Here is a 17689-nt window from a genome sequence, read left to right as displayed (position 1 = left end):
ATTACTAAAGTTGAGGTAGACCTGTCCTGCACCTGCCGCTGCCATTCCACATATTGTTATTGTACAGGATCTCTAGTGCTTGCAGAAATCTCCAAAAACATTGGTACTTTCAGTAGCATTTCACTGTCAACTTCTTTAGAATTTTATCATCATTTTTGTGCCAGTGTAGCAGTTCCTGTGGCATTCGCATCACTTAACATCCATAATTAGTAGCATTAATATAGGCCATCAAAGTGGAAGTCAGAGTGTTGTCATTATCTGCTGCCTCTTATTCAAATGTGTTGCAGAAGGAGCAGCCCTGTAACTGCACTCCCTGATGCTTTTCTTGGCATTTTAATGACAGAGGGTACATATGATTATGTAATGTGGGACTGCTCAGCTTGTCGGTACAGACTACCTGTTCATTACTAATTACAATACCACATATAATACCATTTCAGATTGATGGATCTGTTTGATCACAAGATACAAGGTTTTTGTGGCTCTGCTTAAAGTTTTCTATTATCTATGTGCTGAAGACTGTTGATAGAGTGCAAAGCTGGGCTTTTTTTCCTCTTTCAGAGTTTTCTTCTCTTGCACAACTTTAGTCAGACGTGTAAATGTAAAGTATTTCAAGCACCTGAAACCTTCTCTGTCTGTGTGTCTGTCTATCAGACACTATGTGTTGAACATCTCTGATGATATTGGGAACTTTGGAGAGGTCCGTCTCCCTATCCTGGGATGCCTGGCTGTATCCTGGGCTGTTGTCTTCCTCTGTCTCATCAGGGGCGTTAAATCCTCTGGAAAGGTGAGCCTAGAGCACACACACATGCACACACACACCCTGGCTTGATGGCATTTTAAGGCGCTTGTGTATAGGATGATTTTATCAGCTTGTGTGATCATCTGTGTGTTCAGGTGGTGTACTTCACAGCCACATTCCCTTATGTTGTTCTGACTATCCTCTTCATCCGTGGCATCACCCTGGATGGAGCCATCAACGGCATCAAGTACTACCTGACTCCACAGTGGCAGAAAGTCCTTGATGCAAAGGTATGCACTTCCATTAGCATGTAGATAAATGAGATGTGCTGGATGTAGAAATGTTTCTGAACTGGGTTTTTTTCCCCCATCTTTGTACTGCCTCTGACGGTTTGTGGGTTTGTTTGTGTAGGTGTGGGGAGATGCCGCCTCACAGATCTTCTACTCCTTGGGTTGTGCCTGGGGTGGTCTCATTACCATGGCTTCATATAACAAGTTCCACAACAACTGTTTCAGGTTGGTAAAGATGATGAGTAAACTCATTATAAGCTATGCTTTAAATAAAAAAGAATACACATTCAGGGCCAGGCGATGATGAGTTACTAAGGAAGAAATTCTGAGGAAAAGACTTTGCTTTGTCTAATGGGATTAAAATCCAACTGCCAGCACCTTAAAAGCACACCTATAAAAACATTACCACGATATAGGTTTGGTTTTGTCATTGTGGTGAGTGCTGTGCTGAGTATAACTCGCTCTGGGGAAAAAGCCTGACTTTATTTGAGTTTATGCATCAGATGACCTAATGAGTCAGAGCAAGAGCTAAGGAGCAACTATGAGCAGTGGGGTAAAATAGTCATTCGCAAAAAGAGAAGGTGAGGTAAGTGGGCACAGAGATAAATGCTCTTTTGGACTTGTGTTAGGAGGCTGGTTGCCATGTGCTTGAACACCAGGGGAGCGTGCAAGAAGCCAAAGAGAAGGTGAAGATGGAGGAAAAAGGACAGAGAAGGAGATAAGGAGGGAAAACGATGTCATTTACTCTCCTGAGCTTGTCCACACATGCTGATGGAGTGAGGGTGTCGGTGGAGGGGGCTAAGGAGAGAAGCTAAAGATATAATGTGTTCCTCTGCCAGAAGCTTGAAGTTGTGCTATCAGTGCACACAGCTGCACGGCAACTTAATCAGCTTGTGTTCTGCAGCTCCATCCCTGGTGGAGATGCTTTTTGCACTCCTGTAACACCACCAGTTGGTGCGCATGCAGAAGTGCAGATAGAGTGGGATCGAACAGAATCCGTATGCGTGGGGAAACGGACTGGCATCAAAGTGATCAAAGACATCCTCTGCAGTAACCTTAACAGGAAATGTGAGAAAGGAAAGCAGTGTGGAAACACAGTATTCCCTTGTTTAGATCTGAACACGGTCAAAGTCCGAGTCTGTGTCGGAGGAAGAGAAGATGAAAAGGTGTTTCCCGGGCAACAGTCAGATGTCAAAAAAAGAGCAGAAAACCAGCACTAGTGTATTAGTGTAAACAGAGTAAATGAGCTTAGAACACTATCGTGACTCATACATCGGGCCTATTAAGACTAATGAAGCCATCTTCTATATTAATTCACGGTTTTATTAAACACTGATATTTCAGCAGACAGATCGAGATCAGCTGATCCCATTTGTTTTTCTTTAACCATTTAAAATGTGTTCGGTATGTATTCATATAATTGGCTTTGTTCTTTGTTCCTTTCAACATACAGAGACAGCATCATCATCAGTATAACCAACTGTGCCACCAGCGTTTATGCTGGCTTTGTCATTTTCTCCATCCTGGGCTTCATGGCCCACCACCTCAACGTCCCCGTGTCAGAGGTGGCTGACCACGGTCCGGGGCTGGCCTTTGTGGCCTACCCAGAAGCCCTCACTCTGCTTCCAATCTCGCCGCTGTGGTCGCTGCTTTTCTTCTTCATGCTCATCCTTCTGGGACTGGGAACTCAGGTGAGAGCAAGAAACTGCAGCGTCACGCACCGCTCAAAGATTTCATTATGAACTGTGTGAAATCATATAATTAACTTCTTAATTAAGCTTAGTAATCAGTATAAGTAATTAATATGCATTGACCTTGTGGATATAATCAATTAAACATTGCACTAAATGTGTATGGAGACAGACGTATAGATAGGTGACTGTATATGTGCAGTCATTAGTATAGATTGTTTTTCATGTTTTCAGCTGGAGCGGTCTACCAAATTCCAGTTTACCTTCAAACAACAAAACAACATGCAAATGCTGTCTTTAGTCCATATTTGTTGCATGCTGAGTGAACCTCCATGCTGATACTCTAAATAGACCAAATAAACTCACTGGAATGAGAACTGACTGGAATTGTTTGCGTGGGGAAATCAGGATTAGATCTGATCTGGATCTGCTGATGTGTAATGCTAAAAAGCTTACAAGTCATTTACAGTCAACAGTTAGTCTGCCTGTGTGCCACGTTTTTCATTGCTGACTCAGGGAGACTATAGGTGCTGTTTGTAGGTATAACTTAGATGCTATCTTTTTGAAGTGATTGTGGCCCCGTAGCTACAAAATTATATTCCTGCTAAAATGAGATGGTGAACATTATGTCCCACTAAATAATAGTGTTTGAATTTAATAGACATAACCTCTCATAACCCTGATTCCAAGTTTGGACTTGCTAAACTGCTAAATATTTAAAATAAAGGAGTGGCACGCTCTGTGGTCTTCTGCTGCTAACCATTTGCATCTTACTTCATTATATATTTAGGTGAAACTGGGAAATTTGTATCTGGAATGATGTATTTGATGCCAGCAAAACAAAACTATCGAGTGGAAAGAAGCTGAAATGGAGTGTTTCAGAAGTAAAGATGGGCGTTCACCCTCCTTAACATTTCTCAATGTAAAGTTAATCAGTGACCGTGGCATCAGTGCTATTAATGCTAAAGGATATATTCAAGTTTGGAGCAACATATGCTGCTATCCAGGGGACATCTGTGGCAGGGATGGGCTTGTTTATTTCATCAAGATAACATGCACAGCACATATTACAGTGCAGCTCTGAACTGTTAAGCTGCTGAAATCTTATATTAAGCAATACACTCAACAGCCACTTTGTTAGGTGCACCAACTGCTCATTAACGCAATTGTTTAATCAGCTAATCACACGGCAGCATTTAGGCACGAGCACATGGTCGAGACATCTTGCTGACATTCAAACCAAGCATTCGAATAGAAAAGAAAGGCCATTTAAATTACTTTAAATGTGGCATAGCTGTTAGCCAGATAGGCTGGTTTGAGGATTTCAGAAACTGGAGATCTGCTAGGATTTTCCAGCACAAGCATCTCTGCAAAGGATGGTCCATAAAAAAGAAAATATCCAGTAAGCAGCAGCTTTCTGGGCAAAAATCCCTTGTTTGATGTCAGAGGAGATTGGGCAGATTCAAGCTGATGGACAGGCAACAGTAACTAAAATAACTACTCATAACAATCATGGTATGCAGAAGAGCGTCTCTAAATGGCCAACACATTGAAGCAGATGAGCTCCAGCAGATTGGCCAGCACAGAACTGGAAAAATAGTCTGAGTCTCATTCAGTCGGTAGTGTCACAATTTGGTATAAACAAGATGAAGGCACCAGCATCCTGCCAGTGTTTCAGGCTGCTGCTGGTGCAGTAATGGTATGGGGGATATCTTCTACACACACTGAGCATTGTTTAAATGCAACAGCCTACAGTAGTATCATTGCTAACAATGTCCATCCCTTTATAGCCACAGTGGTCCATCAATGTGGCTATAGTCAGCTTACAGTTAGTTTCTTAAACATGAAATTGAGTCCACTTCACCTCCACTGAGTATTTCCTTGTTGAATCTGTGCCATGAAAAATTTAGTTGGTTGTGAAGGGAAAAGGGGGTCAAACCTGATACTTACCAGTATCTGCCTAATAATGTGGCCACTGAGTGTAGAACAGGAAAACATTTGGCTGTAGAAATTGCTTGTGTGTACTTGACTTTTTCAGAATCAGGGTTGTAGTACTATTCTAACCTTTTAGCCAGTATGAATAAGAGGTGTTTTATTCTCAGACATTTATTTGACTTTCTGCGTATTTTTGGTAAAATATAGACATTATGCTTCAGAGGTGGATTTTTACTTCCATATATTGAATATTTACAGATCAAATTCACAGTACAGTGGATATATATGTGGCTGGTCTTAAGGAATGCTGTAATAAACCAATTGTATTTCATTAAAAAATACATTTAAATAGACAGGACAATGAAATTGAGGAATTTTTATTCTCACAATTACTCAACAATGGATTATCCCTTTGGTCAAGATTCCTTTTGGTCTGTCGTCATGTAAGCAGAAGTTTGATCAAGAATTCATCTCCTGTCAAATTCTTTTCCCTGTTCATGTAGTTCTGTCTGCTGGAGACCTTAGTGACGGCCATCGTCGATGAAATTGGTACAGACTGGATCATCAAGAACAAGACCGTAGTCACGCTGTCAGTGGCCATAGCTGGTTTTCTACTGGGAGTGCCGCTAACGACACAGGTACAAACATATGGAGAGCACATCCTTAAACACAATCACTCTCTCACTGGACTGATGTTTTTTACTCATTCTTTGTGTGTGTGTGTGTGTGTGTGTGTGTGTGTGTGTGTGTGTGTGTGTGTGTGTGTGTGTGTGTGTGCGCACGCGTGCGCAGGCAGGAATCTATTGGCTTTTACTGATGGACAACTATGCTGCCAGTTTCTCTTTGGTGATCATCTCATGCATCATGTGCATCTGCATCATGTATATTTACGGTAAGGAGGGAAAAAGAGTGAACATGGTGCACTTTCTAAGTGTGGTAGTTCAATTTTACAAATATGTAATCACACAGGCACAAACTGAAACACACCTAAATAAGTGTTCAAGCTGATCTCAGATATATGACCAACACTCAGTGGATGATCGAAAAAGGTCTAATTTACTTATGGATCCAAGTTATAGATGAGTAGCAGGAACAGTGGGGTGTCATTCAGAATATGAACAGGAGAGATAGTGATACCACAGTGGACCATACCCACAGTGAAACCTGGTAGTAGGTGTTGTGCATTTTGCCTACTCAGGAATAGGACACCTGCACTGATTAATAATAATAATAATAATAATGGATTGTATTTGTATAGTGCTTTTGGAGGCCCTCAAAGCGTTTTATAATTCCACTATTCATTCACTCTCACATTCACACACTGGTGGAAGCAGCTACAGTTGTAGCCGCAGCTGCCCTGGGGCAGACTGACAGAAGCGAGGCTGCCTACTGGTGTCGGCCCCTCTGGCCAACACCAGTAGGCCAACGACCAACGACCAAGACAGACAGAGCAGGGGATCGAACCGGCAACCTTCCGGTTACAAGATGAGCTTCCCAACCCCCTGAACCCCCTGATTCAACTCAACACTGGCCATGGGTCACTCCATCCAAGTATCACTCCATCGTTTATAGATGGCTTTGTTCTCCATCTGTGTGTAGAAGGGGTCATGGTTCAGTATGAGCCCAAATACACCAAAGGGCTTTGAAAGAACTGCTTAAACAACTAATTCAACAGTTACCTGACCTTTATCCCTATGACTCACCATTTATAGACAGTATCAAAGACGGACGTGGTCACTGTGATGTCACCCAGTGGTTTTGGACTCCATAGTTTGAAGTAGAGCTGGGCGATATGAGATTTTTTCATATCACGATATGTTTTTTTCATTTCAGGCGATAACGATATCTATCACGATATAAGCCAAATAACTATATTTGTAAGATTTAAATGTGCCGTTGCTCACAAGTAAAATGTGAAATAATCAGCAGCTTGTTTTGATTTAAATATTTATTTCTCATAATAAGTTCAACAGGGTAGATGTACTTAAGGAACATGAGACTTTTTCAGATAAATAAAGGCAAATATTGCAAACTACACAAAAGGCAGCCGCTAAAGCGTTTAAGTTTCAAAATAGAACAAACGAAACAGACTAAATTGTCAATTCCACTTAGAAACAAAATATTAATTCTAAAAATAAATCTTAGTTTGTTTTACAGAAGAACAGACAAAACTGACTAACTTTTGTCAATATCAAATAAACTGAGAACTAAAAGGAAATTCTCAATCTCTCCTTGTTGTATAGCTGAGCTTTTCAAACAGTTTTAACAGTTACTTTAGTCTGACAAAAGCCGAATGACGAATTAGCGCTTCCAGTCAGAGACTGAGGCTACGTCCACACATACACGGGTATTTTTGAAAACGGAGACTTTCCGTTTTCGTTTTAAAAAAGAATCCCGTCCACACATAAAGGCAGAAATGAAGGAAAACGCTGCTATGAACATGCCAAAGCAGCAGGTGGCGCTAGATTCCTAACCGTGCAGAAATGTTGGCCAATCAGAAGTCTAGAAGCCTCGGTGGGAAAAAGTAAACAAAGCTGGGGCATAGAAGCAGAACAGAGTCGTATGTGTGGAGGGACAGTAACTGTGTGTATGTGTAAGCATTTAAACACTGCAGAGAGTAGAATTAACAGTAATAGTATTGTAGAAATTCATTTCACCGAAACAATAACGTGGCGCACAGTGTGACGCATGCACCAGTTTATTGTATTTCCAGACTTGTTTTCGGCACAATTTACAGTGCACGCTACTCTGTTTTTTGTCAGACTTGAAATAGCCGAAATACCTTCACACTACGGAACTTCTATGGCTCTTCCGTTCGACAATCTCTCCGGCATTGGAACCATCATCTGTTTTCTCTTCGGTCACGCTCGGTTGATTTTTCTAGTCGGCACACTCATTTCCTCCATTACGCGCTGGCTGCTTCCCAAACAAACACACGTGCGGCTTGGCACTTGTGCTGTACGTAACAAGTCACACGACGTGACGCTGCGGCTGTGATTGGTTCGGCTCTGCGCTACTGAATTTGGCTGACCTTTTTTTTTTTTTTTTTTTTTTTTAAGATGACAAGAGCGGCGAGGTCTATCGCGATAGCTTAATTTCTCTATCGAGTAAAAGTTATATCGCGATACATATCGTTATCGTTCTATCGCCCAGCTCTAATTTGAAGTGCTAAGTTAACAGACCTAATAAAAACTAGAATACCACTTACCACAGCGAGTCATAATATTAGTCACATAATCCAGTACAAGTAATCAAAGCTGATGATGATGACGAATGCTGGGTTTTTGTTCCTTTGCAGGCCACAGGAACTACTTCAAAGATGTAGAGATGATGCTGGGCTTCCCTCCTCCTCTCTTCTTCAAAGTCTGCTGGAGATTCATCTCGCCTGTGATTATCTCTGTAAGTGAACACACACAAGCACACTGATCTAAGACCAGACATAGTGACGAAATAGCTTGTCAATATTTTGCATAGTCTGCAGGATGTTGAGTGGAAGGTTCTCAACTTCCCTGTGCTGCTGACGCATTGTTATGGACCCGACCTACATTTGAGCTGCCATCAGTGCTAATCTTTTTGGCTTTGTTTCCAGTTAAAACCTCCAAAAGCAAAGCTTTCTGACTGGGAAATGGACACATGCAGCTGATATCAATGGTATTTCCCAAGCAGGCGTATTAGTCCACTAAGCTGCTGGGCTAACCAAGAAATTCATTGTTGTGGCTTACTGGTCATTTTCCTCTCTCTTTCATTTCTTTTGCACAGAGTGCTGCCCCAATCATCTGCAACTTTTAAATAAAGCTGTCAACGGTGGTTTCACCTGCACTGACTTAATTTTCATGCTTTTACCCACCCATGTGACATATGTCTTTATTACTGTGTTATACATGCATTTTGCACACATTCAGGCTCTTTCTATTCTCTCTTTGTCCCTGCAGTTCATCCTGATCTTCACAGTGATCCAGTACAAACCCATTACTTACAATGACTACGTGTATCCCGGCTGGTCCTTGGCTATTGGCTTTGCCATGGCTCTGTCCTCGGTGGTCTGCATACCCATCTACGCCCTCTACAAGATCTCAAAGTCACCAGGAGCTACCTTTAGAGAGGTACAGCTTCCCCCGAAAGTCTCCTCTCCATTCAGCTGACATAAACAGCTCTATAGTTCAATACAAAAGGCTAAATTTCCCTCTGAAGCATTTAAACAAATTTTCAAAAAAGTCAACGTGTTAAAACATTTTTGCATGCAAGAGCTGCACTACAAATTAAAGCACTTAAAGTTTTAACATCATCTGAGCAACTGAAAAGCTCTCAACTGCATATCAGCTGAAGTATGTTTGCCGAATAACGGAAAGAGCTCTTTCCATAATTCAATTGCCCGTTTGCATTACGTAAGCTCTAAAAGCAGACGAACTATTAGTTTACACCATAAACGACGTTTAAATATCAATCCAAGCATCTCTGCTTTTGGCAAATTAGTTTGAGGAGGAAAGAATTTGTTGCTGGTGTCAGATAGTGATGACGTCACTTGAACTGCCGGTTGAAATTTTATGATCCTTATTGCCGATAGCTACACTAGGAGGGAAAAGCTGGTTGTCATAGAGACTGGGAAAACAGAGGAAGGACCACATGTGTTAAGTCTTCGTTTGGGGTAGAGAGCCTAAATGCAAACATTGCAGCAAACAGGCAGGCAACAATGAACAAAACTGAAAAAGCAAGAAGATATGACGAGATATAAACAGAAAAATATGACCTCACAGTGAATACATGGCTAGCTTCCTTCTCGTTCTTTCTCCTTCTCTCTCTGCATGTCTGAGTCTGGCTCACTTCCTGTTAAAGGGAAGTTCTTCCTCCCCACTATCGTCAAGCATTTTCTCACAGGGGAATTTTTGGTCTACTGATGTTCTCTCTCTAATACTGCACCACCCTTACCTTACAATATAAAATGCCTGGAAATTATTATTATTGTGAACTTGTGCTATATAAATAACACTGAATTAAGAAACGCAAGTGAAGTGCCATATTTTTTTTTAAAAAGGAACAAGAATAACAAAAAACCCACACACATGAAAATGAGCAGGCTATAACAGTGCACTTTTTTTATACAATCTTTGGAGGACATTGTAACCACACTGATGCCACATGTTTGGTTTTATAAAGACCACAAGTGCTGCAGAACTGTTAATAACAAATGGGAGAAAGTATAGAAAGTATAATGTGTGTCAGCACAAAGCTGCCCTGCTGTTGGAATGCTGCAATTTCTGACAATTAGACAGGCCATAAATCTTGTTTAAGAGATGTGAATGTGCAATGGCAGCTGCTAAATTATCAGATGAACTAAAAAGCATGGAGGGAAAATGAAAGTTAAGTGGAGTTTAGTCACAGTGGTTATGTGTGGGAGCAGCTGAAGAAAGGAAAGCGTCACTTAATGAAAACCTAATTTGACTTCATAAGTCTTGATGTTTCTGCTCTAAAAGGCGCGTCTGTCTTTCTCTCTCAGAGGTTGAAGGCAGCGTGCCGAGCGCATCCAAAGTGGGGTCCTGCCCTCCAGGAGCACCGGACAGGCCGCTACGCCCCTATGGCCTCCGAAGACACTGTGGAGGCCCGTCCCTTAAAGGAGAGGGATGAGCTGAAGGAAGAACAAAAGGAGAAGGAGAAAGAGAAGGAGAAGGAGGAGGGAAAGGAGAAGGAGAGGAAGGATGAGATTAGCCTCACCATCCAGGGAAGCAACGGCTCCACCAACACACACAACAACCCCAACCCCAGCGCATAGATGGCACTCCGCTCTATCGGCATCAGGGGGCAAAAGCCTCACACCTTTCCCTTTTCCTCCCTTCTCCTTCATCCTCAACCCCACTTTCCCACAGTCCTCTGTGGGGGAGATCCCATTCACTGGAGACCTTTACATATTGTAAGGGCTTATTATATCTATCCTAACCTCTTCTATCTATCTGTGTGTTGTCTCCACATAAGTGCAGAAAAACAAAATGAAAGGAAGAAAAAAAGAAAAATTGGCTCATCACCCAAAAGATTTGTGCGTATGGCATCATGTGCGTGAGTGAGTTTTTAATTTGTTCTACATAATTTAATAATATTGGGGGGGGGGGGGGGGTTTCCTTTCATTTTTTTTTTTTTGTGAAACTTGTATACGTCATCTTCATATGCCATTAGAGGTACAGTAGATTGTGATGCTGCATGGTTATGTTTTTGTGCATGCAGCAGCATAGAGACACACACTGTTCTCCTTTATACCGTTAGCTGGTTCTGTTTGGGATGGGCGACTTTGTAGCGGCAGCTGGAGACTTGTTGTGGTGCTGTAACATGGAGGAGAAGGGTAAAATGTGCCTGTACGGGCCATTTACAGTCTGACAAAGATGGTAAAAGGCTCTGTTGTTTAGCCAGACAAAAAAAGAGGCGAATACTCTCATTCACACTCATACAATCTGTATATTTTACAGCACACAGTGACCTCAACCGTAGTTGATCTCAGTTTAAGACTAAGCCTGTTGTTTTTTTTATGCTGCTTCTTCTTATAAAGGAAAAAAAATCGAAAGAGCACAAATATTTAACAAACACCCAAGATGACAACTGACACTTAGGGCTTATTTTCTCTGGAAATTTTCTCCACTGGTAACTTTTTTCCTTCTACTAAAGCTGCTTAAACCTTAAGCAGAGAAACATCAGTGAACTGTACTGTAACTCTGCATTCGCATACATGTGCACACATAAACAGACATGCAATCATTGTTTTTAACAGAAGAGGTCCCAGTGCCCAATTCTCTGGATCGAAGCGAAGGTGAACTTTGTGGTTCCTCGCTAGTGGAAACCTTGCTTCGACTGAGCTGGCCTGTTCTAGATTTTAGGGACTTTCCTTGTTGTCCAAAAACGCATACACATACACATACACGCAAACCAGGTCAATGCAACTCCGTATATACAAGTATATAAATATATATATATAGAAGTGCCATCTCTTATTAAGTCTTCCAGAAATTCTGTTTGAGTGAAACTCATCATGAGATGTGATCTGTGAAGGAGAATCCAGGCTAGGAAGTATTAAAAAGTGTGCCGTAGTCTGTGTGTCCTATGGGTTGTAGCAATCTGCCCCATTCAGGCATGTTACCAAAAACATTTCCTAAGTTACCTGAGTCCTACACATGTTTTTGGTAACACATGTTTCTCAGAGACTGAAACGTCAGTCACTTACAGTCAGTGTAAACCTTTAATGTATTTACAGACATTTGTTTTTAAAAGCTCTGAGCCAAGCTGTGCTGTAACTGGCAGAGACGGAAAGCAGAGAAGATGCTGCTTCTTTCCAGAAGGAAAACCTTTTCATTGATGTAGTTTTACATGTAGCTGCATAGTACTGTCTCGCTAGACGTCTCTTTATTACCTCTCATTCTTGTAAACTTAGTAAATAGTAACGGCCGCATATGTTTATTTTGTACAAAAGAAGTGACACTACGGAATCACCTTTAACCGTGTTTACCATTCCTCATCTGTTACTTGACTTATTGTGGTTATGTCGGAGGGTGACACGCATTAGGGAGTGGACTCTTTAGCATGCAGGGTCGGGCTTCCCCGGAGACCAGAAGGCCTCTGGTAGACTGCTGTATAAGTGTGATGTCAGAGATTTATATGGTGGTGTGAAGGAAGAACAAGGCAAGGGTTTTCTATTCACTCCTCCTTAGATGTTGTGAGATGCTTTTAGCTTGAAAGGCAAAGTTGTCTCTCCAGGTTCTTATAGTTTGTCAGATTATCCAGACTGGTTAAATGAGGGCTGTGATGTGCAGGCAGTGAACATGTTAGTATAATAAACCAAACTGTCTATTATATTCCCCATATTTATTTGTAGAAACCATATTCACTTTTTTGCTCAGAATTAGAGTAGAATATCGATGCCAATCTCATAGCTATAGTTGGCTTACATTAGCATAACAACTGGACTACAGCTAGCCCAGCGCTGTGCCTTGACTGGTGTCTCAGTCATTAACAGGCAACTTATTTCATTTTCGGTTTTAAAAAAAAAAGTAATATTAAGAAGAAATATAGCAAATTCATTTTTAATTAGTGGCCATTTGAAGAGCAGGATGTGAATTTTTCTACACAGTCACAGTTGCCTAAGCTAACGCTGTAAGCTTAGCTAACACAAGCTGTAGTGTATTCAGTCTTTAACTTTCAGTAAGAACTTAGAGTAAGCACACTCCCAAAAATGGTAAATGATTCAGTACATACCTATATCAGATGTATTTAAGCACAATGTCACCATGGACTTGCACATATTCTTGTGACTCTAGGAAAAGCGCAGAAAAGCTACATACTGCTTTATTGGAGGGCCTTCTTTTGACCGTGCCAGAGCACTTTCACAGCTTACTTCTACTCTTAATGGAACTGAGCCGTCATTAATTGCATCTGTGACCAATAAAATGTCAAGAAACAAGTTCAGGTCCCCACAGTTGTTTCTTCAGAAGCAGAAAGTGTTTTTTAGTATATCAGCGCAGTTGCTCCAGTAATCCACAAGATGGAGCACAAGATTGGGGGGTGGAAAAGTTGGCTGAAGAGGCTAAATATCCTGAAAGAAACATTAAGAGAGCCCAATAAGCACAGTGATCATTCTAAGATGAGCACAATTCTACTGATCGTATTTAAGGAGCTTTTGAACAGGAAAGGAAAGCTGATAGGAAGCTGTTCTTGTAGATGAACTTCAGTTAGTTAGCCGACTGTTTGGACCTTCTGGTTCTGATTTACTCCTAAACTATCAGGCTACATGTGGTTTTGTTTTTTTGGCAGGGGGGTGATTAGTGTTTATTTCTAATTAAATTACTCCAAAACCAGGTGCTCTGTGAAACAATACATTATCACCATCTGCTAACCTAGCTTAACCTACCACGTTGGATAGGTTAGAAAGTCTGCTTTATAGGTAAAGTCGTGCTTGCTGAAAAAGATGATGAAGAACTTGATTATTCTCAGTGTATGTCGGGACAGCTTGTAGCTCAGACCACGTCCTGTCTGTGATTGCCTGCCTCGTTGTGTTCATGTTGTAATAAGTGAAGATTAGCCAGCCTGCTGCAATGCTATCTCTATATATTTCAACCCTGGCCACCTCTGCTGGCCCCCGCATCTCCTCCTCACATTGTACAGTAATGTAAAGAAAAACGTATATAATCAGACTGTGCGTGTTTTACTTTGCTTTTATTTCTGGGGTGGGTGTTCATTTCTTTTCTTTCTTTTGGGGGGTTGGGTCTTGAGGGGCAGATATCGACTGAGGTTTTTTGTTGTTGTGTTTGTTGTTGTTGTTGTTTTCAGTTTTTATTTGTTTTGTTTTTTTGTTTTTTCCCCCTGATTTGTAGTGTAATGTAGAAAATGTCGAGTGTACTGTGTATTGCGTGTAGTGGATTAGCTCTAACTGCTGAGCCTGCATGTAGAGCAGGCGTAGTGTCAGTATTGATGTCCATGTACCTCTAATCTAGTCCTACTCTGCTAATCATATACAGTCTATCTTTTGTACTAAAAGAAGGACAAGTACATATTTTATCCTCTGATTTTAACCGTCGTTTATCCACGTTCAGTGACGCAACTTTTTGTTGGTTTTTGACACTGTATCCACAGAGAAATTCCGACGAAGCCAGCTGGTATTAACAAAAGCATTGCCAAACAAAAAGCTTTGTATTGAAACTTGAACTACAAAAGAGTGGTTAGTTTTTACTGTGTGCTCTGGTGTAGACAGTGGCAGCCACTACATGACAATGCTTTTTTTTTTTTTTTTTTTTTGTATGTGTGTGTGTTTAACAGTATTACATTGACTTTCATCTGTGCAGTGCCAACAGTCATACATCACTGTTTACTTTTAATATCCTGTGGCCCTCAGTGTGAACAGTTTGCCTTTTTTTCTGTGTAGTCCTTAAAAACAAAAAAAATTTATGAAATCAAAACACCAAAATTACTCAGCAACCACGATGGAATCGGCATCAGGAATACACAGTTTTTATTCTTGCGTGTAATGTTGTTTTGTGTGGAAATGTAGGCAAATTACATGGCATATGTTTCAGAAATGGGTCCATCTATTGTTTGGTTTTGATTAACTATGATTTCTTGATAACTGCATGAATAGAAAGATAAAACTTGACTACTTACCATCGCTTTCCACTGCTGGCGGCTGTGCAGAAAGTCACTGGTGTTGATGAAGAACATTAGCTAGGCAAAGGTTTGCAGGACAACTGCTCCACTGTAGTGAAAAAAACAAAACATTTTTTGCATTTTGCATTGCTTTCTCTGTGAATTACAAAACATTACCTCTTGTATTTCTTACTACTGGTCATAAAAGCATAATGTCATGTCACAGCACTTTAAAGAGATCATGAGTGTTTATATAAGCAACACAATGTATAAATATATAATTACAATAATAACTCAAACTTCCATTTTTTTTAAAAATTAAACAAAACAAGAAAAGTAAATCATGTCCGTTCAGTGTTCTGGCTGAAGGACATTGCTTTGTTGTTGATATGCCAATGTGAATTGTTTCATGGGTGGAGTGGAGGGGGAAAAAGCACAAGTAAAAAGAAAAAATGAAAAGAAAAGAGCACAGTTCTTCTGGTACCTTCTATCATATCTGTCTGTGTATCTAACCATGTCTGTTCTTCGTGTTCTTCAACCTTTAGGGCCAAAATTCATTGAAATGTCTTAGTCCTGTCAGCTGTGTATCGTAAACTGTTACAAAATGATAAATAAAATCTATTTTAAAGATCACTGCTCGGTGTTGTCTTTTAAACTTTTGTTGATTTTAATGCACGTGCATTAAAATAATGCACGTACTTTATATGTATGGAAATGACTTGAGCTACAACCCCCCCACCTCCCACACACACAAATCACAGTACAGAGGCTACAAGATTGAAATGTTCACATCTTTTTGCGAGTTGGGATGGGAATTGCTAAGAATTTAGCGATTCCGATTCTATTATTGATATCGCTTAAAGATTCAATACCTTATCAATTCCCTTATCGATTCTCATTGGCTCCACTTTGAGAGTCACCAGCATATCAAAGGCATTCATACAAATGAATTACATGCTGCGTGGTCAAATGTTTGAACATGTTGGAGGTATTTCCCCTCTTTGTTGTGATCAGCGTTGGGGTTATTACTCAAAACAGTTACTACACATGTTATACAGAACGCTCTTCTTAAAGGTAATGCAGTACGTTATTTAATTACACTAAGGAAAAAGACATTCGTTGTACTAATTTTTTCGTTACTTTCATGTTACTCTGTAAAATGATCTTAAACACACTGTCTCATAATTACCAATTAACCCTGTGATCTTTCCCTTAGTATTTAGGTATGAACATAAAGCCGACAACACAAACTTTAAAGCGATCGTCACAGTGATTCTACTGCAGAAACATGAACAGTTAGAAACAGGCTGCAGCCTTACTGCTCATCCGCTTCACTGCAAATGAAGGCTCACTTTATAACTGTGCTGGGCTTGGGTTTACCAATCACTCAGCTTTAACGTCACTCTGGCTTCTTGGCCAGATGGATGTTCTTGGCTAGCTTAGCGTTAGCATGCTGTCTGTACAGATGCTTGTGAAGAGCCGAAGTTATGTTAACAATTTAATCTAGATTTTTCTGGCCTGGAGCAGTCTCCACTTAATCCATCGCAGTCTCATCCTTTTGTGCAGTATGGACTAAAGTTAAAGTTGATAGCATGCAGTGTAAAATGCACCTTTACTCAGTTTGATACACTGTATTAGGACTAATGTTAGTTTTACATCTTTCTGCTGACAATTAGTTTGGACACACTGTTTCTGCTCATCCTGTTGCATCATATTTTGAAGATGTACAGATGGCCGACCAACTTTTCTTTAAGTCTCTGAACACAACAGCAAAACTTAAATCTTCCTTCCATTATCCTTGAACTTCTCGCAGTATATAGCTAGCCTTCCCTGAGCCTGGTTCTGCTAGAGGTTTCTTCCTGTTAAAAGGGGTTTTCCCCCCCACTGTCACCAAGTGATTGCTCATAGAGGTCATTTGATTGCTGAATTATTGTAGGGTCTTACCTTACAATATAAAGCGCTTTGAGGCAACTGTTGTGATTTAGTGCTATATATGTAAAATTGAATTGAATAGAGCCTTCGTGTTTAAAATTACAGTGTACAGCTACTAAATCAACACTTTGATTCAACTTGAGATATCATGTTTGCTTTATTTTTCATGAAATAGTAAAAGGTCACAGATCTAACCTGGTCATGAAACTACTTGTCCCTAAATTTTAACTTTCAGCCTCTTAACATGTAAAAGAATTGCTGCAATTCACTAAACACTTGATACTTTTTGTTGTTGTTCAAAAACCCATTTAATTTAAGCTGAAAGTCTGCACTAACTGTTTGATTTAAAATCCACTTTGGAGGTGTACTGAGGCAAAACTGTAAAACAATGTTACAATTTTAAGAACAGAGGACTTGTATCAGGATGAAAACTTTCATCACAGGAAATAAGGGGTTGCTCTGTAATTATTTTGAGTGGGATCAAACCAATCTTCTCCTCACTCTATGGGTCAAAGGGTCAAGGTTTACAATACAATGCCTAGAATTAAACATGGTGACTTAAGAAAGTCTTGGGAAATAAAGGGACTTTAAAGGGAAAGGGTATTAAACTGTAATTTCCACTGTTAAGCAAAATTTTCAGTCTTGCTAACCTCTTAACATTTAATTCTTTAACACGGCTAAGCTTAGATCCATTTTCTTCTTCACGCTTTTTAAATAGTGCATGTACAGTGATTCAACATATATGCACCCATGCCAATGAAGCTGCACAGGTGATCACTTACTCCACTGTATGTCCTGGATGCTGGACGTAATGATCACACTACCCATGTGGAGTCAGAAGAGGGCAGTATGGCTGTAAATATAAAAGAAAATCATCAACACATAGGCAAAGCTTTACCCTTCTTAGTCAGCACTGATGTGAAGAGTACAAGCAAAAGATGAGCAACAAAAAGACACATTTTTATTCATGTGGGGGGAAAGATTGTAGC

At 40.4% G+C, this 17689-nt stretch overlaps 1 protein-coding gene across 5 annotated transcripts in view; it reads left to right on the top strand.

Moving 5' to 3' along the window:
• Positions 1-10762, top strand: part of slc6a9 (solute carrier family 6 member 9) — a 79103-nt gene extending 68341 nt beyond the window's left edge. For all 5 annotated transcript variants that reach the window (XM_026148788.1, XM_026148786.1, XM_026148787.1 and 2 more), the window contains 9 exons: positions 655-787; positions 898-1032; positions 1154-1257; positions 2486-2723; positions 5162-5296; positions 5451-5550; positions 7957-8057; positions 8591-8761; positions 10153-10762. In XM_026148788.1, the coding sequence (XP_026004573.1) occupies positions 655-787; positions 898-1032; positions 1154-1257; positions 2486-2723; positions 5162-5296; positions 5451-5550; positions 7957-8057; positions 8591-8761; positions 10153-10425 (1390 nt within the window). In that variant the 3' untranslated portion in view covers positions 10426-10762. The remainder of the gene's footprint in view (positions 1-654; positions 788-897; positions 1033-1153; positions 1258-2485; positions 2724-5161; positions 5297-5450; positions 5551-7956; positions 8058-8590; positions 8762-10152) is intronic.
• The last annotated feature ends 6927 nt before the right edge of the window (positions 10763-17689 follow it).

The sequence above is a fragment of the Astatotilapia calliptera genome, chromosome 18 (genome assembly GCF_900246225.1).
Source record: "Astatotilapia calliptera chromosome 18, fAstCal1.2, whole genome shotgun sequence".
NCBI classification, from domain to species: Eukaryota; Metazoa; Chordata; class Actinopteri; order Cichliformes; family Cichlidae; genus Astatotilapia; species Astatotilapia calliptera.
Note: the sequence above shows the minus strand (reverse complement) of the source record. Positions and strands in the feature narration are given on the sequence as shown.